Consider the following 27,228-nt stretch of genomic DNA (forward strand, 5'->3'; position numbering starts at 1 on the left):
GGAAAAGCCCTGTGGCTCAGGGGATGAGGAAGGAGCATCCTCTGCAGGGAGGGAAGAGGAAGGAAAGTGGCTCAGGGGTTTCTCCCAGTGCTCCCCAGCCCTTGCTGGTTTTCTCAGTGTGTTGTGCTGCAGAAATGAGCCCAGAGATGCTCTGGAACGATCCCATCCCTCCCAGAACACCTCACAGCGATGGCTCACACACATTTTGTGTCTGTTATATGCAGGATCCACTTAAATGATCCACTCAGCTGCTGCAATCCGTGTGTTCCCTAAAGAAAGCAAATCCCAAAGAAAGAGAATACAGCACCAAAGCAGGGACCTTCCTGCCTGAAGGACGTATTGGAGTATAATTTGTGGAGTGATTGATGTATTTTATTTTTAATAATATTTTCCCCCTCTTGTCAGCTTTCTCTTTCAGGGGACACAATCTTGGGGCCCTTTCCAATTGAGAGCTGTATTTCAGCAGGAATGGTTTGCCTTGCCCACCTGGCTGGGAGGGGGAAGGGGAAGGAGCAGGGTTTGCTCTGCTTGTTTTGTTTGGCTTTGGCCTTGGAATTCAGGGTGCCAGGGAATGCAGGAGTTCTCACTCAGCCTGTGAAGAGATCTTCCCTTTGCCCCCAAAGTAAATCCAAGCTAGCTCTGTCGAATGGAGGGGTCAGGGAGATCCTTCGAGACCAAGAAAAGACCAAAAAGGTGCTGCTTCTCCCTCCAGGGGATCGGAGGATGTTTATTCTGGCTAGCTTCCAGAAGAGAGAAGAGGCTGGGTGCCTCTTTCCCGGACTCTTTCAAACCTCGGGAGAGGGGCGGGGGGACACACAACACCAAGCCATGGGATAACGTTTCAGGGACAGGGAGGGGAGGGGAAAGACACGTCACAGAGAAACAAAGTAACTCCCAGAAATATGCTCCACCACATCTGCCCCTACTTTGATATATGTAATTGAATGAAAGGTAATGAGCTTATACTACTTACTGACCTGAAGTGGCCCACCAATCCCCATTTGCAGGCTGGTGAGGGTTACTCTGGTCTGCCAACTCTATATGGTTGACATCTGAGGTAGCTGAGATTAGCTTAACTATGCTTCTGTACAGTATTTTGCTTAGCACTCCAAACACTAACACCGTCAGCAAAACAATGACTAGCAGTGACAGAATAGTTTTCACTACTGAAGCCCACCACCCCGAGAGTCCCCAGTTTTTAAACAGTCCATTGAACCAGTCATCTGCTTCTTGCTTGACTTGTCTGATCATGCTTTTCATCTCTCGGAGCGTGGCATGGATGTTAGGAGCTTTCGATGTTAGATCCATACAGCAAAGACCCTCGAACTCCTGGCACTCGTGCCCGTGGAGCAACAGGAGAAAGTCTATTGCAGCACGGTTTTGAAGTGTTGCCTGCCTGGTAATTTCCTTATCTTCTAGGAGGGCACTTATGGCATTAGATGTTAAATTCGCTTGTTTTACCACCCAGCATTCTAGGTGTCCCAATTCACCTAGAGCCTTAGCTGCAGCTACCCAGGGAAGGAAAATGGATGCAGCAATCCTTTTTTGATTTTGACCAATGGAAAATCTCTGAGTCACAATTTTCATCATCTGATTTTGTAGCACTTCTCTTTTGAATTCTTTTTGTCAAATTGTTTTTATGGGTCCACTCGCCAATTAATGTTTGATTGGGCGCTAACAGTGATAGACGCCCTATGGTACACGGCCCTCCGAGGAGACGGGATGGAATTCCTGCCCATGCACGGTCCCAACAAATGAGGAACAGTCCTTTGGGGAGGCTTTTGGGATGTGTATGAGCTGAAGAGTGCACTTTGATGTAGCTTAGTACACGGCACCACCTTTTTGCTGTGAACTCTTCTCGATGTTGTACTATATGGTGGAATGTTTCTTTATGAGTTGGAGGACTGACCCTAAAGTGTACACAGTATGATGCTGGGGAGGAACCCAGTAGCTCTAACTCCTGGGGTTCCTGGGTTGCCTTAGGAAAATGGGGCAGCCACTCTTCTACTGGGTTTCTTAACTCTGCTTCTACATGAGTGCTGTGTAGTTTATTATCTGCCTCAGGAGTCAGTGTACTAAAGCTGTGTGTGAATTCATCATGCTGCAAGGGAATTCCTACCAGGCAGGTAGACATAGGGTTTTTTGCTGCTGCAGTCGATAGACATATGTTTTCCTGTTGGAGTGTTTGTGCCAGGGTAACCCAGATGTTCTGGTGTGGCTGTGGGACGATCCAGGCTGCTGTCAGGCTGCTCAGTGCGAGCAGGATGACAGCAGGGTTAAGGCTCATCATGGATTTGAGTAAGAGGTAGGTTATTTCTAAAAAAAAGGAAACAGACATTCTTTAAAACATATTCACAGTTATAGTATGCAGGTCAGAGGCTAGAGAGGTTTCTTCTTGCTCTCTTCAGCGGCGTCTTCTCTTGGAAGTGACAGCCACTTGCTTCTCTTCTCTTCTTGCTGGTGCTGGATTCTTTGGAACAAAAGGTTTTACCCATTTCTGAGGGATCCATCGGGGGCCTGAAGGGGTGGATACACACGCGTAACCTCGCCCCCAGGTGACAAGTTCATAGGGACCCTTGGTTTGCCAAGTTTCAGGATCCCTGATTAACACCGGTGGATGCTGTGACAATTTAAACTGATCACCACTGTTAAAATGCCGAGTTACAGGAGGATTCATGTTTTCAAATGAGCAGTTTAGGAAATTATTAGCAAACAGAGCTTTACAGAGTTTCTGCTGGGGAGACATCCACACTGCTTTGCTACCTTGCCTGGCTAGGACTTGTTTGAGCGTCTGGTGTGTACGCTCGATTACAGCCTGACCTGTGGGGGAGTGGGGGATGCCAGTTTTATGTTCCACTCCCCACTGCTGGACAAATTCCAGGAACTCCTTGGATTTATATGCTGGGCCATTATCTATTTTAATTTCTTTAGGGATTCCCAATACAGAAAAGGCCTGTACTAAGTGTTGTTTAGCATGCACAGACTTTTCTCCTGCATGAGCAGAGGCATACACCGCTCCTGAGTATGTATCAATACTCACATGTACATACTTAAGGCGACCAAAACTGGGAATATGAGTGATATCTGTTTGCCACACCTCACAGCTCTTAAAGCCTCTGGGATTAACCCCGATGCCTAATGATGGCACTGCCTGAAGCTGACAATTGGGACAGGTAGCCACGATGGCTTTGGCCTGATTCCGTGTCAGCTGGAACTGACGAATCAGTCCTGGCACATTTTGATGATATTGCTGGTGACTTATTTTTGCCTGCTGAAACACATCAGGGAGACATACCTTTTCGGCTGGGGCAGCAAGGGAGTCAGCCTTCCGGTTCCCCTCAGCGATTTCACCTTGCAATGGGGTGTGCGATCTTATATGCATCACATAGAAAGGTTGTTCTCTATTCGAGACCAAGTAAATCAGTTTTGAAAGCAATCTAAAGAGATGCTTGTTCTCAATGTCCTTGACAACTGCCTGTTCCGCTCTGGACACCACTCCTGCTACGCAGGCTGAGTCAGTAACTAAATTAATTGGTTCTGAAAATTTTTCAAAGGCTCTCACGACCGCAGCTAGTTCAGCTATCTGGGGTGACCCCTCTACAAACTCAACATCAGCTTCCCAAAGCTGAGTCTGTGGATTTCTCCAAGTCATCACCGACTTGTGGGATGTCCCAGATGCATCAGTGAACACTGTGAGAGCCTTGAGTGGCCTCCGGCTCCTTTTCTCACGAGGAATGAGATGGAATTCCTCACGAAACAATTTGTGTGATGGTGCATGAACTGAAATTTGCCCACTATAGCTGTCCAGAGCTAACTGGAGGTTAGCATTGCTCTGCAGCAGATGCTCAAACATCTCTTTGGTCAGTCTCTCAGGGGAGTTTTTGCCTTCTCCAGAGAGCCTGACTGGGAGGTGAATACACATAAAGTCACAACCTGCCAGTTCTTGCACCCTTACTCTGGCCTTTTGAATCAGCTGAGCCATCAGCTCTTGTGGCTTGGTGATAGTCCTGGGTCTTTGATAAGAGAAGAAAACCCATTCTATTATTAAGAGTGGGTCCCTCTGCCCCTCGGCCCACTGGAATATTAACCCATGTAGGTGTGGCAATTTCCCCAGGACAATAAATTTGAAAGGCAGCTCAGGTTTGAAGCGGTGTGCCTGTCTTTCTGTCAAGGTCCTTTGTGCCTTTTCAATTACAGTTTTTGCTTCTGGAGTCAGCTTCCTAGGAGACAGTAACTCTCTCTCCCCTTTTAATCAATTGAGTAGGGGGCCCAGGTCCTCATTGGTGAGACCTAGCCAGGGTCTGACCCAGTTTAGTGACCCGCATAGGGAATGGAGATCTGCTAGAGTTTTAGGATTACCAATAATTTCCAATTTTTGTGGAATAACAGTCCATGCTGTAATTTCCAGGCCCAGGTATTTCCAAGGTGGCATCCTTTGAACTTTGTCTTCCTGCAATTGGAATCCAGCAGAGGCTAAAACTTTAACCACTAGGTCAAGGGTATCTTTCAGTATGTTGTTATTGGGACAGCATATTAAAATATCGTCCATATAATACAAAATGATAGCCTCTCTCTTTTCAGCACGCACTGAGGACAGCAATGACCCCACATAACACTGGCAGATGAAGGGGCTTGCTTTCATCCCCTGAGGTAGAACTGTCCAGTGGTACCGTTTCATTGGAGCTTCCCTGTTAATGGTAGGAATGGAAAAGGCAAACCTTGGTGCATCCTCTGGATGCAGGGGAATTTGAAAAAAGCAATCTTTAATATCCAGTACTGCTAGTAGCCAATCTTGTGGTAGCATGGTTGGGGAGGGCATTCCTGGTTGGAGAGATCCCATGTCTTGTATTTTTTTGTTTATTTCTCTTAAATCTTGAAGGAGACGCCATTTATCTTTCCCTGGCTTTTTTATTACAAACACCGGGGAATTCCGAGGGCTGGTTGTTTCTACTATGTGTCCCTTAGCCAATTCTTCTTCCACTAATTTTTCTAGCGCCCCAAGTTTTTGTTTGCTGAGAGGCCACTGGTTCACCCAAATTGGATCATTATCTAGCCAAGATAATTTTTGGACAGGACGCTCTACAGTGGCCTCTATCAAAGATCCTGAGGTGTCTCAGGAATAGTGAGTTTCACCCCCCACTGAGACATGGTATCTCTCCCCCACAAGGGGCACTTGTAGTCAATAACAAAAGGTCGGACACTAGCTATCCTACCGTCCGGACCTTCGATCTGGACGATATCTCTAGCAATTTTTGCCAGTTTCATCCCTCCAACACCCTGTATTTTTCCTGCCACTGGTTGTAGTTCCCAGTGTGAGGGCCACTCCTTTTCCAGTATGATGGTCACATCTGCCCCAGTGTCAATTAACCCTTCTACATGGAGATGTTCTGATTTATGTGTTAAGTTACATCCCATAATGGGCTTGTTTTCACCCACTACTTCTGCCCAGTAGACTCCTGGTGCTTTGTCATCTACTGGGACTTCTGTTGGAACAGGGATTACCTGGGCTATTACCTGCCCTTTATCTATATAGTAAGGTGGTTGGGGGCACCTAGCTAAGAGAATGAGGTGTGTTAGGTCTCCCTTAATTGTCATGGGAGCCACCCATGGGAGCCACCTCAATCTCTATTGGTGTGTGTGCTGTGTCTCCAATAACAAAATACCTGCTATCCAGTCCAGCCAGGTCTTGTGAATTATCCTGCAAATCTACTCCCACGACAGTCCAGCAGTCAGATCTGAAACAAAAAGCTTTAGAAGTTATAAGTCTGAATCGCTTTTGCGGTTGCCAGACCTTATTAGGCAAACGTTTTTCACAATTATATTTTTGCAGTTTTTCACCCCCCTTCCCCCTTTTTATTAAAGGACAGAGATTCGTTTCCACTTCATTTATGTCTGCACGCTGAGTGGATAAGCGCTGTGATGTAAGTTTTTTGGCAAGCTGGTATCCGTGTGTTTCTGTTGTTTTAAAGGACAGTTTTTAGCAAAATGTCCCGGTTTTCTGCAGTAAAAACAAATTCGCTGTTGCTGGTCAGATGTCATCTGTTCATTCCTTGTCTCAGATGAAACTGCAGCAACAGATCTTGGGGTGGTCCAGGGAGGTCTCTTTTCCTGCAAAAACATCTCTGCTTTCCTTGCACAGGCTGCTGACATCTGTGCAAGAGTCGGAGGGGGATCCACAGGCAAACCTAAAATAATTCTACGGCAAGATTGATTAGCATTTCTCTGAGCAAGTTCCTTGACTAACTCTGTCTGTACCACGGGGCCTTCTACCTGACGGGAGACTTGTTCTCTTAATCGGTCTAAGAATTGCAGGAATCCTTCTGAGGGCATTTGTTTTACATTAATATAACTGCCCTTAGTGTCAGCTGTAGGTAGCTGTGTGAAAGCCTTTTCTGCAGCTGTAGTGATTTTATCTATCACAGCTTTTGGCAATGCCCTAGTTTGGTCCTCAGGTTTTTCCCATACTCCTTCACCACATAAATGCTCTAAAGTAATAGGATTATTTAATAAATCTACATATTGGTGATTAGTTTTTAATAATTCCACCAGTATGTTTTTTAGAAATCGCTTCCATGTGTTTTCCCATAATTCAAATTCAGATGGTGTAAGCAAACACCTAAAAAGATCTTTAATATCTGTAGGAACTAAATCATTTGAGGTTAATGTTGTTTTAACAATGCTTTTAAATATTTCACTATTACGGCCAAATTCTCTTTGTACTTTGCAAATTTCCTTTTTGTCTTGGTATGAAAACGGCTTGTAATGCCGATTCTGTGGTCTTGTTCCAGTAAAAGTCACCGGAGCAGCAGTAGGGAAAAAGGCTGAGTCACAACCATTTTGTTCTCCATTCCCAGGAGTTGCATTGAACCGGCAGGGGGGAGAGGCTTGTCCTGCCCGGATATCGAGAAGGCTCGCATTCCCCCATCCCCCAGGGGCACCATGTGGCTCCACACTGGGAGCAGGCTGAGAGGATTCACCCTTCCATTCCCCGGGGCATCCCCCGGGGCCATCAGGGCAATTTGCAGCAGCGCAACCACACCCGCCTTTGGAATGTGGTGAGGCAACCTCACCTCCCTGCTCGGTCTCGGGCCCGCCCCCCAGACCGTGGGAACTGGGAAGGGCTCCGCCCCTCACCCCACACTCGGCCCAGCCCCCAGCCCCGCCCCCAGCTCCCACCCCATCCCCGCCCCCAGCCCCGCCCCCACAGGAGCTGGGCGGGGGGGCCCTCACCCCCATGCCGGGCCCTGGGGTCCCGCACACCCCCATGCCGGGTCCCGGGGGTTTCATTCCCTCATCGGGTCTGTGGAGAGACTCAGCCCCACCCCTGCAGGAGCCAGGAGAGAGCCCGCAACCCCCCATGCCGGGCCCGGGAGGCTCGCAGCCTCCCATCGGGGGGCAGGGCCGGGACACCCCTCCCCCTGCCCCTCTGCAGGAGCAAGGGGTGTAACTCCCTCCCTCCCCGTTCCTCCTCCCCACGGGACAGGGGCCGGAGGGACAGGGGATAGGGTTACAGCCTCGGGGGACAGGGTCATAGGGTGGGGCCAGGCAGGGCTGGCGGGTGGTGCAGGGTGGAATGTCAGGGGGAACAAAGGGGTTGTGATAAGGGTTGGGGGCAGGAACCGGTGGGTGGGAGGGATTATGGGTAGGAGAAAGGGGATACACAGGGGGATTCACCATGTGGCCAGGTAACACGCGGCCGGCGCCATTTTGGCTCTGCACATGTTCTTGAGTAAGTTCAGCAGAGCTCTCTCCTCCTTGCAGGGAGGATTTAAAGCTATGTTTTTCGGGGTTTTCTGCGGGGAGGGAAGGGTACAGGCAGTTTCTGTCTGCCTGTAATGCCTGGGACAAGCCCTCTGACGGAGGTGCTGAGGGAAGGTGAGGGAAAGAGCAAGCCAGAGGCTTTTGCCTCTGTAGGATGGTTTTCCGAATTAAAAGGAAAAGGGGGAGGTATTTGCCAGCTGTGCTGTCCCCCAATTCAACTTGCATAGTAAGGGCTTGTCCAGCCTTGTCCCAGTCAGGCAGGGAATCAACATTTAAATCCGGAAAATGCAAAAAAAACCCCTTTTACAGTCTTTTCATCAGTCTTTGTAGAGAAACAGAAGCCTCTTTCTGTTAGCTTACGGAGTTTCTCACGAGAAAACTATTTTCGTCATAGTTTTTTATTTCTCTAATGCCAGCTGCCCGGAAATCTGTCATTAGATCTTCTCCTCCCATCTCACATCTCTCCGAGGTGTGTATGGGTCACTGAGATTAGGGATTTTATTTTTAAGGATAAGTCATTCAAAGGCAGAAGTCTTCTTCATTTGTTTCTGAGAGCCTTCCTGGAAAACAGTTTTCTCTTTGCCCCCCAAAGCTTCAAAATCTTCACTCAACTCAATTCCAGCAACTCACAGTATCACAAGTACTCTCTCTCTTTTGCTCAAAACTTACACTTTGAATACTCTATTCCTCCCAACACTCATCATGAATTAAAGGAGTCTTTTTATACTATTATTGTCTATCTCCATAGCTTTAACAGAAAGATATTTCAGCTGTAAAGCATCTCCTTATTCTCTCTTTCTTATTTAAACTTAACTCTTTTCTTCACTGTTTTTGGTGGTTCTATGATGTCTTCTCTATGTTGATTGTCTCTCTCTTTCTCTGTCTTTCTGAGAAAAGGAGTAATCTGTATGTTTATCCAGGTAGTAAAAGAATTAAAAGCTTTAGGAAAACTGCAAGAGTTCATGGTGTTAAGTTCCAGTCTAGCAGCAAAAACTGAAAACCAAGCTCGGCTGCTTCTCTTCCCCCCTCCCCCCCCCTCCACCCCGCGGCCTTGTCGGCCTGGAGAGGGGGCGAGGAGGCCAAGACAGAGCCTTGTTACCTCTTCAGAAGCCGGAAACCAAAGAGAATAAGAGAATTCTGTCTGTACTTCTTAAGGGGGTGTTTACCAGTTGAATTCACTTTTTAATGGTCAGATCTGCTGTCAATTCTTGGAAATGACTGATAATTAGTCAGGAGGAAAAACTCCCATCAGCCACCAGCAGCTTCAACTTCCCCTCTTTCTAAGCTGTCTTAAAAGTAAAGCCACCCCATGACACTCGTGTACTCACCGAGCTACCAACTCGACCCCCGTCAGAAGAACTGCGAGGTAGGTGACAGTACCTAGGCTTGTTAAAACACCCATGGGGTGTTTTCCAGCCGTCCGGAGGGGTTCTAAAGCCCCCGCGATGGGCGCCACCTGAAGAGACCTTCCCTTTGCCCCCCGGAAGTAAATCCAAGCTAGCTCTGTCGAATGGAGGGGTCAGGGAGATCCTTCGAGACCAAGAAAAGACCAAAAAGGTGCTGCTTCTCCCTCCGGGGGATCGCAGGATGTTTATTCTGGCTAGCTTCCAGAAGAGAGAAGAGGCTGGGTGCCTCTTTCCCGGACTCTTTCAAACCTCGGGAGAGGGGCGGGGGGGACACACAACACCAAGCCATGGGATAACGTTTCAGGGACAGGGAGGGGAGGGGAAAGACACGTCACAGACAAACAAAGTAACTCCCAGAAATATGCACCACCACAAGCCTGGTGGGGATCCTGATGGCTGATCCACTAAAACTTGGTGCTGGAGAGGCTGTGAGAGACTTTGGCACAAAACTAAGCCTATTTCAGTGTCCTTTTTAAAGCTCAGCAGGTTTTGGGAGGAATCATGGGGGACAAGAGTGTCCTGAGCCTCAGTCAGATCAACCCTTGCTTGGACATCCTCAGGTTGGCTTTTATTCTTTTATTGTTTTTCTGCATTTTTCCCCTCTATCCATAGCAAAGAAAGCCCTTTGACAGCAAGAACTTGGAGTTCTGTGTAGGATGGAGGGGTGAGGAGTGTCCCAGTGGCTGCTGTGTGTCCAGGAGTGCCCATCTCACCAGCTGCAGTCATGGCAGGCCTGGCTGTGAGTGGCTGGACTTGGGGTTCTCTTTGTGCCGCCTCCCTGCTGCCCCAGATCCATTTGACAGCTGGGATTTGCTGGAGTTGAGGCACATCCCTGCTCTTCCCAGAGGCCACAGGAGCAGAGGTGTGTTGGGAGGGAGGGAAAGCACAGGTGAAACCAACACTGGTTGTGTTTGAGGTACCTGACGTGAGCACCCCTTCACAGAATCCCAGGATCACTGAGGCTGGAAAAGATCCCCAAGGTCACTGAGCCCAACCTGTGCCCAATGCCCACCTTGTCCCCAGCCCAGAGCTCTGAGTGCCACATCCAGACCTTCCTTGGACACCTCCAGGGATGGGGACTCCACCACTGCACTGGGCAGCCCCTGCCAGTGCCTGACAATGAAGAAATCAATTTCTTCCATGAAGAAATCCTTCCAGATCTCCCCCCTGAGCCTCCCCTGGCCCAGCCTGAGGCCGTTCCCTCTCCTCCTGTCGCTGTTCCCTGGGAGCAGAGCCCGACCTCCCCGGCTGTCCCCTCCTGGCAGGGATTGTGCAGAGCCAGAAGGGCCCCCTGAGCCTCCTTTGCTCCAGGCTGAGCCCCTTTCCAGCTCCCTCAGCCCCTCCTGGGGCTCCAGACCCTTCCCCAGCTCCATTCCCACCTCTGGACATTCCAGCCCCTCGGTGCCTTTCTCGTGAGGGGCCCAGAACTGGGCCCAGCTCTGGGGGTGCCCCAGCAGTGCCAGCACAGGGGACAATCACTGTCCTGCTGCTCCTGCTCACTCTGTTTTGGATACAAGCCAGGATTGTTCTCCTTGCCCACCTGGGCTCGTGTCCAGCAGCCCAGGTCCCTTCCCAGCCACTGTGCAGGGGTGGTGGCCGAGGAGCAGGGACCCTTCCTGCTGTCCCTGTCAGCGATCCCACGCAGCAGAGCCGGGCAGACACCAGTGCCACGGAGCTGTGGTGGCTCCAGGAGCTCTGCTGTGTGCCCTGGAGCTGGGCACAGCCTGGGGACACGTGCAGGGCAGCACAGCTGGCGCTGCCTCCAGAGGTGCTGCTGCCTCCTGGCTCTGCTGGGCTCCATCACATCCCGGCTGGATCCTTGGGATGGGCTCAGCACACAGAGCTGGGGCTGGGATGGCAGCTGGGAGCCTGAATCCTGTTAGATCCACAAGGAAAAGGTGAGGAGGTGTGTCCCAGCCCTGCATAACCAGGGAGGCTTTTCCTGCAGGTCCTGCAGCACTGCAGGTTAAACTCACCCTGCTCAGAACCTGTCTACAGGTTCTGTGCACAGGAATGTGTACAGTAATTGCCATTGCTGTAACAAATCAACTTGTTCTGCAGAGCTGAATTGTTGTTATTGTTGTCGTTGTTGTTTTTGGGTGAGGGGTTTTTGTTTGGTTGGGGTTTTTTTAGGTGGGGAATATCGAGTTCTCATCATTTTCAGTGTTTGTCCAAAACCATGGAAAATTCCATCCTCCCATGAAGTTGTGAGAGCACAGCACTCTGGCTTGTCCAGTATTTCCTAGAGCTGTCCTGGATTTTAGCAGGAGAGCTGCATCCTGCAGGCATTCCCTGCACTGAGCACATCCATTGTGATACCCTTGGGATATGTGATACACCCATTGTGTGGCCCTTGGGATACAGAGGTGGCACTGGGAAAATCACCATCTGCTCAGGGCTGCCTGCAGCCTTAGCCTGTGGCAGGGGTTTACTGGGATACATTTGATGCAAATCCCACTGCTCACCTCAAGTTAAGCAGCAGGCAGTTGCACTGCTGCATCTCCTGCACGTGTTTCAATGAGTCCTGTGGATGCAGGCTGGGAAGTGGGAGGATGGAGACTGCTAGGGCAGGTGTTCCATGTGTCCCTGCTGATGGAGAGGTGCAGATCTCTCTCCCCCAGAGAGCTGTGAGAGGGGCAGGGGTTGGTGTCTCTGGCAGAAGCAGGATTTTCCAGCCTGTTGCTTCCAGAGTCTCTTCACCTGCGAGTGCTTTGCAGGAATGTCACATCCCCTGTGTCAGAGCAAAGGGCATGATTGATATATTCCCTCTCCTGAAAGGGCAGCTGGTGTCTGGATGGGCTGGCTGGCCCTGGAAAGGTGACCTGGGGGCACTCAGACCTCCTGCTGCTGGCCCAGGCTGTAGGAATTGCCTTTGCACAGCTCTGGGTATGTGTGCAGGTCCTTAAACCAACAGATTGTTATTCCACCAGTCCTGTCCCCTCTCAGCAGCTCCCAGCCATCCCTTGGTGCCCTCCTGGCACGGAATTCCCCAGGGCAGCATGGATCTGGGGACAGCGTGGATCTGGGGACAGCGTGGATCTGGGGACAGCGTGGATTTGGGGGCTGGCACCTCTCCCCATGGGGCTGGGGGGTGGCTGGGCAGCCCATGGAGATGTTTCTCATTGAGGTTTGCAAGGCACAGGGCAGAGCTGCTGGGGTCACCTGCCCAGGGCTGCTTGCTCTGCCTCTGGATTACAAGATTTATTTATTTTTTCCCCCAGGAAAGTGGCAGAGGCTGGACAGGCTGGTGGGGATGCTGAGGCAGCTTTCCCTCAGTCAGACCCCAGGGCTGCTCCTGGAAAAACATCATTTTCTTTTGGCTCCAAAGGGCTCTTCCCAAACAGAGCCCCACGGGGGCAGGGTCACTTTTACCAGGGATGCTTTGTCATTTTTCTTTTGCTAACAAGAGCTCCAGGAAGATTCTGCTGAGACTCCCCCTTCATGTGCAGCCCAGGTGTTTCCAGCTCAGCTGCTGGAGCTTCCAGTACCAGTTTCTCTAACACTTATTTCACCCAGAATATTCTGTAACTCGCTTAAAATGAAAAATGTAGGAGTTGGGTAAAACAAATTGTATTTAATATCAACTTAATTAGCCCAATGATATTGCACAGATGGCATTCTGGATTTTCATGTTTTATTCAAGAAACCTTTTGGGTTTGGGATAATATATCTGAAACTGGGACGGAATTCAACAGCCTCACCTTGGCATTTAAACCAAGTCTGCTGCAGAGCTCGGGAGGGCTGGGCTGGGCTCTCTGGTTTTGGGGTTCTGGTCTTGGGTGGGCAAGAGTAAATGTGGAGATTTCCAGCTGGACTCACAGGCAGGAATAAAGCTGGATGATGGAAGACAGCCTAATAGACAGCAAATGATAAACAGGCTTTGAAAGGGGAAAGAAAGGTGAAAAGCTGTGTTTCTTGGAGACCAGGCAGGAGCTCTGGGAGTTTCTGTGGGCAGAGCAACTGCTTGGGCCAGGAGAAATGAAGAGAAGGATCCAGGGAGAGCTCAGAGCCCCTTCCAGTGCTTAAAGGGGCTCCAGGAGAGCTGGAGAGGGACTGGGGACAAGGGATGGAGGGACAGGACACAGGGAATGGCTCCCAGTGCCAGAGAGTGGGTTGGATGGGGTATTGGGCAGGAATTGTTCCTTGGCAGGGTGGGCAGGCCCTGGCACAGGGTGCCCAGAGCAGCTGGGGCTGCCCCTGGATCCCTGGAAGTGTCCAAGGCCAGGCTGGACGGGGCTTGGAGCAGCCTGGGACAGTGGAAGGTGTCCCTGCCATGGCTGGGGGAGGAACAATACGAACTTTAAGGTCCCTTCCACCCCAAACATTTCTGTGATAATTTTTCCTCTTCAGCCCCAGTTATTGTCAGTGTTGTTTTTTTAAGTGAAGACTAAGTGGACCAATTTCCAGAGCTCTGTTCCTTTCCTTCTCTGTGATGTCCCTAAAAAGTGATGCCTTAGAGGCTCCCAGTGGTCCTGAGCTCTGAGAGAAAATCTTGTCTCCCTTTTTTTCTGAGGACACACCATGAGCCCCAGCCCTGGCCCTGCCTCTCAGCTGCCCTCTGTTCTCTGAGCCTCCTTCATCCACTGCTGACTGTCCTTGAAGAGCTCCTCAGGAGCAGCAGTTTTCCTTTGGAGCCCAGGCTGAGGCTCCTGGGAGCATCACAGCGGGATCACACGGTGTGCAATTCCCAAATTCCCTGTGTAGCCCTTGCCTGGGGCAGAGGAGCTGCGTGGCTGTGTCAGGCTGTGTCAGGCTGTGTCCCACCTCCCTGTCCCAGCTTCACTGAGCAGTTTCCTGCCTCAGAACATTCCAGCCCCCTTTTCTTGGTGACCCTGCTCTGCTCCCAGCCTTAGCAGCCAGTCCAGTTTCGGGGCCAGTAGCAGACTTTTCCAAAATCCTTCTGCTTTATTGAGCCAGCACCCCCAGGGTCCCCAGGGAAGGGCTGTGCCCAGGAATTCTGCTTCCACTTCAGTGTTTTGTCCTTGTGTGACCTTCTGGACCCTGGTGAGGCCTGATCTGAAGCTCCTGGATGAAGGAGGTGTCCATCCCCAGTGCGAGGGTCTCCAGTGCTAATCCCTGGCAGAAGCAGGCTTGGCTGCCAAAATTTTCTCTTCAGTGTCAGAGTGTGCTTCTGTTTTGCAAAGGAGTGAAATTTCCATGTGGGCAAAGTCCTGGGCTGATTTGGGTCCAGGACAAATCCCATTTGGACCATCCCACGTGAGCAGGTGAAGCTCCCTCAGTTCCCAGCAGGCTGTGTCCTGGAGGACAGGAGAGCTGCTGGGTGGCCAGGCTTTGAGGAGTGCTGGCCAGGAGGTGTGGGGAGACAATCCTGATGCACAGGACGTGCTCCAGGAAGAGCCCTGCGGCTGAAGGGGTCAGTAAGAGACAGCCAAGGCAGCTGGAGGGAGAATCAAACTGTGCTGCTCCCCCAGGGAAAGCACTTCACTCACGGCCAGGAGGGCTGGCAAACACAGGCTGGGCTTGGGGTCTCCTGCAGCTGGGAAAAACCTTTCCTTGGAGCAGGCAGACTCCAGCCCTGCTCACCTGTGGCTCGGAGCTGGGAGGTTGTGATGTGCTGCTGGTGCTGGGAATCAGCTGGGAAGAGTGGGGCACCCTGCACCTCAGCAGATGTGACCAGAGGTGCCCAAACCCTTCACTGGTGTCCTCCTGTGTGCCTGAGGAGCGCTTGACAGACCTCAGCTTAGCCAGAAGTGGCTCATGGCCCTGCTGGGATGGATCTCTAAAGTTTAGATAGGTGGCAGGGGGTTCAGTATTTCCAGGGCCCTCTAGGCAGTACTGAATGTGACAAGCTAAAACTCCATTTTCATGCCTCAGTTACTCCACTTGTGCCCTTTCTCTCATCATTCCTGGTTGTTTTGAAGACTCCCTTGTTCTGTTTTTAGCTGTGGATCTTTTTCCAGAGACAGGAACAGGGAGAAAATGTGTGGGATTTTTGGTGGTGGTAGGTTTTTTAGCCTTTTGTAATAGAAATACACTTGTCTGACTCTGCACATGGTCATTTACCTGGGCAGGGATGGCACCAGCCCCCAGAGAGCCCATTTGTGCTGGTGTTGCTCTGCAGCCCCTGATTCCTGGTGGGATCTGTTCAGCCAGAGCACTTCAGCACGTCCTGTTCCACCTGGGGACACCTCTCCGTGTCAGTGCTGTGAGGAGGAGGAGGAGGAGGAGGAGGAGGAGGCTGCAAGGAGCAGAAGAGCAGCTGTGACCTGCAGGGAGGCACAGGGTGAGGGGCAGGAACACAGATGGATACTCCAAGGCCCAGGAAAAGGGGATGTGCTGGTGCTGAAAAAGAAGGGAGCAGTTTGGGTGAACCCAGACAAGATCCTGCAGCCTCTGGCCCTGGCTTCTCCCAGGGCTGGGCTGGCATCTTGGGGACAACCCTGGGCTTGGTTTGGTGCCATGGAACCCTCAAAACTCTTCATTCTCAGTCCCCAAACTCTTCAGGCCTGCAATTATCCTGTTAGATTAAGTCAAATCATCCTCTCTGTCCATGAAGGTCCATTTCTGCTGCTGACCCCATCCCCCAGCACAAAATGGTTCTGTTTTCATGCTCTGTCTAATTTGTAATTTTCATGGGTGTTTGAGCAGCCACTTCCACCTTTCTGGGTGCAGTGTGGAGTGCTGGAAGTCAGGAATGCCAGTGTGTATAACATTGTTAATTTTAGGCATTTCTCTAATCACTGCCTGCCTTTGCTGCTGCCGCCCCTCCAGAACCACAGCAAAAACATCTCTCAACATCCCTAAAGAGCAAACAAGATTTAAATTGTGCTTTGAATTCAGATATGTTCTCCTTCCAACACTCAGAGTGGCAGGGAAAGGGCTGATGAAACCCTGCAGCCACCCCTGCCACGTCCAGCCTCTTTCCTGGTGCTTCCTCAGTGTGTTGATCTGTGAGCTGCCAAATGTGGAGCAAGATTTGGGTGTAATCCTGATGGAAACCCCCAGCAATAACCAACTTTGGGGGTTTTACTGCTGCTTTGACACAGATGCTCAAACTGAAGCTGTGTCCTGTCCATGCCAACCCCCAGCTTATTCCAAGCTGCAGACTTACTTGGGAATCTTTGCCTTGGATTTGGCCCCTTGCTGCCTTCAGTGAATGAATCCCTTTGTGTGCTGGGTTCAGCTTCCAGCTGAAGCTGAGGCAGCTCCTGGGAGCAATTTGAATTATTTTTTATTTTGGCCACGACAGTGGAGAGAGGTGGTGACCCCAGAGGGCAGCAGGACTAATTTGGAGGTTGGAGAGAGCTCAGTGGTGTCCCCACAGCCCCCAGGAGCTCATGGGGACTGAGGGAGGTTGGGTGGGGAGAGGAAATCTGCATCATCCAACTTTGTGTACCTCCAGTGTCTGAGCAAGTTATTCAGGCTTTCTTTGGAGCTGAGAGAGAGACACTGATTTTTCTGGAGTGCCATTCACCAGCCTGGGTTTCAATATCTGAAATGAGTGAGAATGGGTGTCCTGGAAAAGCCTTTTTTTAAAACATGGAACCTGCAAAAGCTGGCTTGGACAGAGCAGTTAACTACAAGAGTAGTTAATATCTAAATTCAGGCAAATTTAAATGTTTCTTCCCTGCCCAGGTATTTCCACCCAGCTAAGGCAGACCCAAGCTCGCTGCTCTTTCCAGTTCTCTTTCCTCTGCCCCCAAACACGATGTGAAACACTGCTTTAGAATGTTTTACCCTGTAAAACAACATATTGCACTGTTCCCTGTTCACTTTCAATTTTATGCAACTTTCTCTGCTGGAATAGGCTCAGTGATCCCAGGAAATAATTGGTGAGCTTGTTAGACTAATGGGATTTTTTATTTTCAAGGCGATAGATCAAACAAGTATGCCTGAAAATTCATTATACATGCAGTGAGCACAAAATAATTATTCCTTCCCATGGAAGTGCCGGAGGAGAGACTGTGATAAGGTGGGGCTTTAAAAAAAACTGCTTGATTTATCATTTGAGGCAAAGTTCCTGTGAGATGCACGAATTCAGTATTGAGTGACAGTCACCTGGCTGGCCAGGGGGCAGGGGACAGCCTGGAAAGGATTTTGACTTTGCTTTTTTGACTTTATTTTTGGTCTGGAGCTAAGCAGCCCCTGAGTTGTGCTCGTCCTTTGCAGCAAACAGCCCCAGGTGTTGTTTGGAACAGCAGAATTTTGTGTTGCTCCCAGGTGGTGAAAAAGGGATGGTTTCCCACCTCCCTCTTCTCCAGGGCTTTGGTTTTCCATCTCCTTCCCCTCTGGGGAAGCCAAGGAAATCTCAGCCAGGAGAGAGGATTTGTTCAGTCCTGCAGGTGGACACGTGAGAAAGGGGATGTCAGCAGTGGAGGATCTAGGCCAGAATAAAATGCTGGATATTGACTGAGATGTGGGCTGTGCTGCCTCATGTTCAGCCTCACCATCCCGAGCATTTTGGGTCTAAATTGCAGTGTCTGGGGTTGTCCTGGTTTGGGGCTGCTGGGATCTTGCCCACGAGCTCAGCCTGAGCAGTTCCATCAGTTGTGTCCCACGAGGAACCAGGAGGAGATGCTGGCAAGGGAACTGGAGCTCCTTCCCTGTGGGGACAGGCTGGGAAAGCTGAACCTGGAGAAGAGAAGGTTGTGAGGAGACCTCAGAGCTCCTTCCCAGGGTGTGAAGGGGCTGCAGGGAAGTGGGAGAGTGACTCTTCCTCAGGAGCTGCAGTGACAGGACAAGGGGGAATGGGATCAAACTGAAAGAGGGGAAATTTAAGTCAGAAATACACAAGAAATTCTCCCCTGTGAGGGTGGGCAGGCCCTGGCACAGGGTGCCCAGAGCAGCTGGGGCTGCCCCTGGATCCCTGGAAGTGCCCAAGGCCAGGCTGGACAGGGTTTGGAGCAGCCTGGGATAGTGGGAGGTGTCCCTGCCCATGGCTGGGGGAGGAATGAGATGATCTCTAAGGTCCCTTCCAACCCAACCCATTCTGGGGGGGAATTTTACCTTCAGTGTATTTGCAAATTGCAATTTATTTTTGCATCTTTGTTTGAAAATTAATTTGTCTTAAAGATATTTTGTGTGTTTCTTGAGTTGTCCACATATTGCTGCTCTTCAATCAAGTATTTTCCATTTGCAGAGCTGGCCAAAGAATTAATTGTTCACTGAGAAGTTCCATAGAAAACCCCTTTATAAAAAAGCACAAGTGGATACTGTCTTTGTGGGGAAAATTGGTGAATGTTTGGGATATGACAGGAGAGAGAAAAAAGGAAAAGAAGCAAAGACAAGTCATAAAAAGGCTCAAAAGCGCAAGCTGTGACATCTTGGAGAGAAAAATGCTTGCTATACCTTGGAAAAGCTCGAAAACAAATCTCCAACATAACTTAAAAATAGTTCTTCTCGTTCTGCAGGCACAAAGACTAATTGGAAGTGACACCATTTAAGAATGTCACTTCCAGTCTGTCTCATTGCCCTGGTGTTTGTGCCTCCCATCCTGTGCTGGGCTGGGATGGCTCCGTGAGCAGGGAGAGGGAATTTTGTCCCTCAGAAGAGACTGGGCTTGGTGGCCAGCTCCTTCTGGGCAAGCAGCTCCTGATCCCCATGGATGCACCCACAAGTGCAGGGATCTGGACTTGGCATCTCCAAGCCAGCATTTGCCTTTTTGATGGACACCTCTCACAGCCAGTGTGGTTGGGAAGGTGGTGACCTGACTATCCATTCTCTGGTGGTGGTCAAAAACTTATAAATACTGAGAGAATAAAGGACTCTGTTGCACCACACCTCGAGCTGTGTCCCTGTGACTCATTTTGTGTCCAGCAGTGACACCCATCCTGGTGCACTGAGTGAGGGGAGGATGGACAGGCCAGCAGCAGTTCTGGCTGGAGGATTCCTGCTGGGCTGAGGGCAGTGGCTGCGCCCATCCACTCAGGAAACATCAGTGTGTGTCCAACACCTCCTGAGGGAGCCCCTTAGGCACAGCTTCTGCCCAAGTTTTGCCAACATCTCCCTGGGCAAAGCATCCAGGGCAGTTCTTGCAAAGGCAGCACCTTTGAGGAACCCACAGTTGACAGCAAATTGCACACAATTACTCTGCAGTGCATAAGCAGTAAGTAATCAAGCATGCTAATGACCAGCAGCGTTAATTACTGGCCACTTCCCCCAGCTGTTCCTCACCTCTGGTCCCAGCTGCAAAACCAGCTCACAGTGTGCAACAGCTGCATTTGGAGGCCCAGAACAGCCCTGGCCTTTGGCTGACTGTGTAAAAGTTGGATGACAATTTGTAGCTCCACGTGGGAATTTTGGAGCTTCCCCAATTAACCCCTGAGTGCTGTGGGATTCTCTGCTGGAGGATCTGAGTGTGACAAGCTGCTGATATTGCCTGAGTTGGTGCTGGGGCATCACAAAGGAGCCTGGACACCTTCCCCTATCCCAGGCTGCTCCAAGCCCCATCCAGCCTGGCCTTGGACATTTCCAGGCATCCAGGGGCAGCCACAGGAAACCTGTGCCAGGGCCTCAGCAGCCTCACAGGGAAGAATTGACATAATTAATGTAACTAACATAGTTCCTTCTGAAGGTCCAATGGTGAAAAGCATCTCTGTAGCTTCAGCTGATGAATTTCAACACTGAAAGGCACAAAAAACCCCAGAAGAAACGGAGCTCAAGCTGGCCAGGACGAACATTTCCTCTCCTGCTGCCAATTATGGGGCAAGGATTACATCACAACGTGTTAGTAGAATTAAATATCTATTTGAACTTTGCTTCTCGTGTACTTTTTAATTTTAATATTATTTATTCTTTGACTTTCAATAATTCATCGAGATGCGTCCATATCGGTAATTAAAACATGTACAGTAAGAAACAGAGCTCACATAAATTATTCCACGGCATTCATTATTTATTTGGCCACTTACAGCTGTGCAAAATTTACAGAGAAAATATGTACATTAATTAACATGTACATTACAATTTCATGAGTGCACTTTTTCGGTGAGTAAAGATACTCAGATATGGGTGTGTGAGCAGCTAGAGAGGTCTTGCTTGTGCCTTTTAAATTATTTAGGTTTAAGAAGAGGTCTGTGGTTGGAATCCAGGAGGAGCTGCTCGGGGGAAGCCTTTCTGCTGGCCTTACACGTGTGGTGGCAAAGTGGTTTTTTCCAAAGCTGCCAGGATTCCTGAGCCAAGCTCAGGGATGGATGTTCGGCTGTGTTGTACAGCCACGGGCACTGAGTAGAGCAAGGGACAAGAGAAAATCTGATATTTCACACCCTCTGGTGTAATTTCCTGTGGTTGAGTCTATCAGGGAGCGCTGGTGCCATGGTGGTCCCACTGCATTTCTTGGCTGGTGTGTCCTGGAGGGTGAGGCTTAGGACAAGGCCCTGCAGAAGACTCTCAGAGGGGTTCTGGAGGCACCACTGTTGATTTTTACCCCCACAGATTCCAGCTGAGGCTGCTGCAAAGTGACTCCAGTTCTAAAACCAGCTCTGGAAAAGGTCCTGTGCATCAGCACTGAGGCACAGCTCAAACAACGAGGAGTTTCTTTGTGCCAAGTGCATTAAAAATACCCAAACCAACCCAACCAAACAACTCACGGATTCTATCGTCGTCTGAAAGGGAAAAGAAACATTTTTATTCAGTGCCACAAAATTTGCATCAATAACAAGTCCAGTAGCACACCAGGAAATTTCCACATGAGTAAACTCCACTCACTGCAAAAAGGCTTGTATCCACTCCTGGAATTTAATGGTTCAGCTGGCATGTGAAAGCTGTTATTTGGAGGTTTAATTATTAAGATCAAATTAAATTTCAGCTATTGCAGCAATGAGCAGATGCCAGCTGAGGGATTCCTTGCTGGGGAATGCTGGAGAGGATTTTGGTGTATCCACATGGGAGCCTCCCTGCTAGGAGGATGCTCAGAAGGCATTGTGCCTTGGATAATGAACTATTCAGGAGTTCTGGGAGTCCCAGGGATGCCTTTTCCTGGTTATGAATTACTCCTGGTGAAATCTGGCAATGAACTGCCTCACGGTGACCTGTGGAGTTCCTGGTCAATGAGGGGCTGCTGGAATGAAGGGAATGCTCCACTTCATGGCTATGGAGCTTTTCCTTTCCCCAGCAGGAGCTCTGGCTGGGACTTGTAATGGAAAGTGTGAAGACTTGTGCAGATGAAGAGCAAAGAGAACAAAGACCCTCCAAAACTCACTCTGTCTTTCCAACCAACCCCACAGAATTTGTCTGTGAGCTTTCATAGTTTTTGAATTGCCAGCCACAAAAAACTTTTAATTCTTTTTGGCCAGGCTGTGAGTGCACTCAGAGGGTGGAGCAGATGAGGAGACACAGGTTTGGGGAAGCAGAACACAGAACTATTTGCTTTCTGGAAGGCTGGAGTGAGGTCTTGGGGGAAATCTGCCTCACACAGAGACTTGACAAGAGCCATGAGGCTCTGGATCATCCTCCCCTGGACTGCCCAGGCATGGGAACTCCATCCCTCTGTCCCACAGGGCCAAACTGCAGACCCCCCAGCCTTCCCCAAACACCTGCATCCAGGGCATTTAGGAGCTGATTCCCCAGGGCAGGGCTGCCCTTGCCTCCACCCTGCCATCATTATTATTAGTATTAATATTATTATTAGTAGTATTAGTATTAGTATTAGTATTAGTATTAGTATTAGTATTATCAACTATTATAATATTATGTTTATGTTTATGATGTTTATTTTTACACCCAGGCAATTCACTGTTTTGCAGGAAATGTCAAGATTTTCCACACAGGCACCTCTTTCCCCTGTGCACCCATCTTGAGAGAGAGAAAATGGTCATGTGCCACTTGACCAAAGCAGGGGCTTTGCAAACACACCAAACACTGGAAGTTTGGTAGAAAGAAGCAGCAAATCTCTTTTTTATCTTAGTTTTATCTTCACCAAACCTTCTCTGAACAACTCTGCACCTCCTTCTGCATTCATTTCCTCAAGCTGGGTGTCATGGAGTTACTTTACCTTTAAGGGAGTTGGAGTTGCTGGGAACTGCCTGGAGTCTTTTCTCCTGACCAATTATCGGTCATTGCTGAGAATTGACAGCAGTTTAGGCCATTGAAAAGTGGGATCAACTTGTGAACCCTACCTTAAAGTGTAAAAGCAGAGCTCTCTGAGTTCTCTTTGTTTCCTGGCTGGAAGGGTGGCGGAGCTCCAGGCCTCCCGTTCCCTGCCCAGGCCATGCGGCCGGGCGGGGCCGGGGCCGGGCCTGCCGCGTCTCCTGCCCGGGAGATGGGGGGGCCTGGGGAAGGTTTTCCTCGGGCCCGGGCCGGGCCAGGCCGATCTCTGGCTCGGCTGCAGGTTTTGCTGTAACTAAATTCACTAGAAACTGCTGAGTGAAGAAGGAGAGAGGCTCTGGACCTGCAGCAAGCAGAGACAGCGACCACACTCTCCAGAGCAGCTATGAAGAACTTCCCATCGCAGACGGCTCCAGCTCCTGTTCGGCAGAGATCACCGAACCATCTACAAAAGCCTGGGCAAGATTTTAACTCTTTCATTACCCAGATGAGACTTGCAGATTAATCTTTTTATCCAGAGAGAGAAAAAGAGAGTGATCAACATGAAAAGACACTTTATAAACTACCAGTGACAGGAAAGAAAAGAAGCTTCAGAAGAGGTAGAGAATTAAGAAGATGCTTTCATTAAGCTGAAATATCTTTCTGTTAAAACTATGGAGATGGACAATGAAGTCCTGAAAAGAACTCCTTTAATTCATGATACAGTATCTAGGGAGGAATAATAGGGTTCAAAGTGTAAATTGGAGTAAAAAGTAGAGTAATTATGGTATAGTGAAGTGCTGGGAGATTTGAAGCCTTGAGAGGCAATGAGAAAACTGTTTTCTAGTGAAGCTCACAGAAACAGATGAAGAAGACTTTTTTGCCTTTGAATAACTTATCCTTAAAAATGCTATCCCTAGATTCATGGCCCATACACACTTCAGAGTGATGTGAAAATGGGAGGAGTGAGCTCTAGTAATAGCAGCTCTGGGCAGCTAACATTAGGGCAATGGAAAACTATAACAAAAATAGTTTTCTTGTGAGAAACTCCATAAATTAACAGGAAGAAACTTCTGTTTCTCTACAAAGACTGGTGAAAAGACTGTAGCAAGAAATGGGACTGTTTTAACCATCAAAGTTCCAAAGGTTTTGTCTCTGTTGTCATGTGAACAAGGGAATAGTGGGTAGATAGGGGATGAAAAGGTTTTTCTGGAAGTTTATTCTGGTGTTCTTATTATTGTAGTTTGTCAATAAACGTTTTTTTTTTCCTTTTAAGTTTTATGCCTGTTTTGCTCTTGTTCTAATCCATATCTCACAGCAAGAAATAAGTAATTTTCTTAGTAATTGGATTAAAACCACGACATAGGACTTTTGTGGGCACAGGGAGGGTGTCAGAAATGCTGACAAGGATGAGAAAAATCTATTTAACGACTCATCTGGAGTATTTCTGAAGAGGAACCCAGAGATGTCTTCTGGGCTGTGTTTTAAGTCACTTCCTGGGCAGCTGTGGCTCCCCGGGGCAGACAGTGGCCCAGGGGAGCAGCAGCCAAGTGCTCTGAGGGCGCGTGAGCCCATCCGTCTTTGCCTCTTGCCACACAGATGTTGCAGACAAGTGTGAAACCCTCTGCTCTTTGCTTCTGTGCTGGTGCTGCAGGAAGAGCAGAATGAGAAGAGGGCTTTAACAGAGACACTGCTCCAAACTCGGGGACAGCTCAGCCAAGTGTGCCAGCAGGTCCAGCAGCTCAGGCAGGAGGTGAAAGAGCAGCAAGAGAAGGGACAGGTAAGTCTGAGTAGGCAGGGAATGGAGTGCAGGGCAGGAACAAGGGCACAAAAGGCAGCTCCTGGGAGTGAGGGGGCAAGGGCTGCCTCAGGCTGTGGGAGCACAGAGCCTGGTAAGCTCCAGAGCTCAGCCACAGGAAGGAGGGCTTGCAGTGCAAGCAGAGCTGGGTTGAGAAGCCACAAGAAGTGGCTGAAGGAATGGGATTTGGAGACAGCAAGTGCAAAAATCTGAGCCTGAGGGCAGGTCCCAGGAAGTCACTCTGCATTTTGTTGCCAGACCATCAAGGCAAAGCTGCAAGCTGAGCTGCAGGAAGCTCACAATGAAATGCTGGCAGTGCAGAGGAGGCACAAGGAAGAACTTCAGGGCATCAGAGAGAGGAGATGAATGTCCTCCTTGAGCAGAGGGATGCTCTACAAAAGCAGGTGAGTGAAACAGCAGTGGCACTGCAGTCAGCCAGGGAGGACTCTGTGGCCTTCTTGCTTTTCCATGGCAGAGCAGCAGCTGATGGAGTGATCCCTGGGGCTGCCTCATGCTGTGGGGGCTCCATGGCAGCTGCTCTGAAGGACACTCAGTGCTCTGCTGAATCTCAGCTGCTGCCCCCTGGACAGCTGGGCCAGTCCTCTGGGCTGTTGGCCAGCAACCATCAGCATGGACTCCTGCTGGCCTCTTCTTGCTAGCCTTGGTTTGGGAGGTGCTTTTTCAGGTGGGCCACTTAGAGATTTAACCTTAAGTTGTCCGTCTCTATTGGGAATCTGCCAGTCCCAGGACAGGGAGAAAGGGAAAGTTTTCCTTTCTCATTCCTAAGTGCCTCTACTGTGGCTGACAGAGGCAGGCTGTGGCTGTCGCCTCTGACTGCTTTGTTCTGTTTGACTGGAGGTGGAAGAGTTGACATCTCAGCTGGCAGCCTCCTGAGAGTTCCTGGAAAGCAGAGTCCAGAGAGCCCAGCAAGATGTGAGCGAGGGCTAGGCACAGTCAAGGCAGAAGCAATTGGAGGCTGAACACATCCAGAAGAGGCTGGAGGAGGCAGAACATCAGAAGAAGGAGCTCCAAGTGAAGCTGCAGAAACTGGAGAGGGAATGGAGTGAATGCAAAGAAGTGGCACTGGAAAATTTTGAATTGCAGGCTTCCGTGAATGTCCTAGAGAGGGAAAGAGACAGGTAAATGAAAGCCTGTGGGACTCTGCAATGTGGTGAATGCATTCCCTCTTTGCCATCTTTGCACCTACCTGGGGCTCTGGCAGCATTTCCTAAGTGGCAGATTCTGAACTCTCCATGAAGACACATCTCATTATCTGTATGTTGTGTTCATTCTCTAATATTTTAAGCCTTCAGTTGGAGTTTTTCTGAAGACAAAGGCTTTTGGGGTAGCTCTTTCCCTCTAGGGAGTGTTGTGCTGTTAGGTTAGGTTAGGTTAGGTTAGGTTAGGTTAGGTTAGGTTAGGTTAAGTTAGGTTAGGTGGGTGTGTTAACAGTGCTGGAGCTGCAGTGTAAGGAGCTGCATACATCCATCAGCTCCACCTTGGCTGTTGTAACTTGAGGCCTTTGGGATCTGATCAGCCTGGCATCTGATGCCTTTGCTGGGCAGAACCTTCTTAAGGCCCTCAGTGCTGATCAAGCCCAGATTGCCCTGGGAGGCACCCAAGAAACAAGAATGTCTCTGGTGCATTGTTCCTGTTAAAATGCCCCCCCGGTGCCTGGAGGGGCTCAAGCAGGGTCCCTGCCAACCTCCACACTCACAGGTGTTACTGACTGTGCAAAGAATGCAAGAAACCAGAGCAAGGTTAGGGGGGCTCCTCCAGCTGATCAAGTCAAGCCAGTCTTCAGTGCCACAGGATTCTTCTTCCAAGAAGAAGACAAAGGAAAGGCAGAGCACTCTTGCTTGCCTGGAGGTTTCTGCATCTTCCATCAGCTTGAGCTCCAAGCCTCTGTTGCCACTTCTGCCATCATCCTTTGTTCCTCCAGCTGAAAGTAGGATGGGTGCTGGTAAATCTCAGGGAACTTGCCAGACATCCCCTGGCTGTAGGGTGCTGCTCCTCCCACCTGGACATACAAGATGGGGGAAGGAAATGTCTCTTCCATGTTGACCAAACCTCAGTGCTTCCACCACCCCGGCCCCTCAGGGGCCTCCTGTGCCCTTGGAACCTCCTGCCACCTCCTCCCTCACACCTGCCCCTTGTGCCTTCCCACTGCCTTGTCCCATCAAGGCCTCTGCAGCACCGCATTCCTTCCAGGCCTCCCTCCACCCCAGCCCCTCTGGTCTCCCCCAGCCCGGCCAACCTGCCCGGCAGCGGCGCAGCCCCGATGGAGTTCCAGAGGAACCGGATTGAGAGAGCCTCAGAGCCCTCAGCAATCCCGCCAGCAACCCACGGGCTGCAGGACACAGACGGTGCTTCCTGGCTGGGAGAAGCCTCGTGCCCATCTCCAGGCACCACAATCACAGTGATCCCCACAGCTCCAGCCCCTGCCCACTCCTCTGTGGGCAGCGTTAAGGCTTCAGCAGAAGCACCAAAGGCCGAGGGCCTTCTGGCCATTTTCCCTTCCCCACTGCATGCCTGGGCGGCTTGCTGAGCACAAGCACCCTTTTCCCCTCTCCCCCTATGCCCTGCGCACACTGGGCACCAGAGAAAGCACCTGAGACACTGGGTATGAGAACACATTCTATATTTCTATATAAAATTCTATATCTATATTCTATATATTTCTAATTCTATATTTCTATATTAAAGGAGAACTAAGAAAAAGGAAAAAGAAAACATCTTAAAGAAAAATCCTGCCCGGCTCAGATGGCCCCGGCAGACAGAGAGCCTCTCAAATCAGCTCTCCTCAGAGCTCCAGCAGCACAGCCAGCCACGGGCCCACAGACAAGGGCGGTTCTTGCGTGCCCTGCGGAATCCATCTTGCCACTTCTGCAAGATGGAGCCTGGAGCTGCCCGGAGGACAAAGGCTGTTTCCAGAGCCAGCCTTCTGATGGCAGGGCTGATGTCCTGTGCCTTGTCATCAAGGGCTGCAAGAGAGAGGAACAGAGCCATGGTCAGATCTGGATCTGCAGGGACCCGAGGAGAGCCCCGTGCAAGGGCCAACCCAGGTGGCTCTGGCCATGGCCAGGAGGGAGCAGGGACCAAAGGGATCAGCCCAAAGCCACTGGACACTATTGGCACTCGTGCCCCTGAAATCTCTGTGTGTGCCCTGGCCACACCAGGCCTGGTCCGCACAGGGAGCAGAGCCCTCGGCAGCCGGGGCAGGGATTGCAGCTCCCCTTGGCAGCCGGGGCTGGCAGCCCGCTGCCCTCACTCACTCTG

The 27,228-nt window shown here is 50.1% G+C and overlaps 4 protein-coding genes and 1 pseudogene across 4 annotated transcripts in view; 2 read left to right on the forward strand and 3 right to left on the reverse strand.

Moving 5' to 3' along the window:
- LOC147650263 (uncharacterized) overlaps positions 1 to 27,228 on the forward strand; it is a 241,358-nt gene that overhangs the window by 48,610 nt on the left and 165,520 nt on the right. The gene's annotated exons all lie outside the window — the stretch shown is intronic.
- Positions 1 to 27,228, forward strand: part of LOC147650267 (maestro heat-like repeat-containing protein family member 7) — a 285,583-nt gene that overhangs the window by 16,696 nt on the left and 241,659 nt on the right. The window lies entirely within an intron of this gene.
- Positions 742 to 2,699, reverse strand: LOC147650268 (uncharacterized; annotated as a pseudogene).
- LOC147650269 (endogenous retrovirus group K member 21 Gag polyprotein-like) lies at positions 2,809 to 7,266 on the reverse strand. The gene is made up of 4 exons (XM_086853407.1): positions 7,231 to 7,266; positions 6,149 to 6,978; positions 3,296 to 3,401; positions 2,809 to 2,820 (listed from the first exon to the last, which is right to left on the reverse strand). Exons 1-4 carry the CDS (start codon positions 7,264 to 7,266, stop codon positions 2,809 to 2,811), a joined length of 984 nt encoding a protein of 327 aa, XP_086709533.1.
- Positions 26,565 to 27,228, reverse strand: part of LOC147650270 (maestro heat-like repeat-containing protein family member 7) — a 226,296-nt gene continuing 225,632 nt past the window's right edge. The window contains exon 15 of the mRNA XM_086853491.1: positions 26,565 to 26,933. Coding sequence (XP_086709617.1) covers positions 26,743 to 26,933 — 191 coding nt within the window. The 3' untranslated portion in view covers positions 26,565 to 26,742. The remainder of the gene's footprint in view (positions 26,934 to 27,228) is intronic.

The sequence above is a fragment of the Cyanistes caeruleus genome, chromosome 16, assembly GCF_971803275.1.
Source record: "Cyanistes caeruleus chromosome 16, bCyaCae1.hap1.1, whole genome shotgun sequence".
NCBI classification, from domain to species: Eukaryota; Metazoa; Chordata; class Aves; order Passeriformes; family Paridae; genus Cyanistes; species Cyanistes caeruleus.

Excerpts from the sequence above, each read along its gene's own strand:
- LOC147650269 (XM_086853407.1), bottom strand. The coding sequence starts at position 7,266 with ATGGGGGTGTGCGGGACCCCAGGGCCCGGCATGGGG. Across the intron at positions 6,979-7,230 it reads CCCCAGGGCCCGGCATGGGG|GGTGAATCCTCTCAGCCTGC; the intron begins GTGAGGGCCCCC and ends GGGGAATGGAAG. Across the intron at positions 3,402-6,148 it reads CCTCCGACTCTTGCACAGAT|AGAACAACCTTTCTATGTGA; the intron begins GTCAGCAGCCTG and ends GGTCTCGAATAG.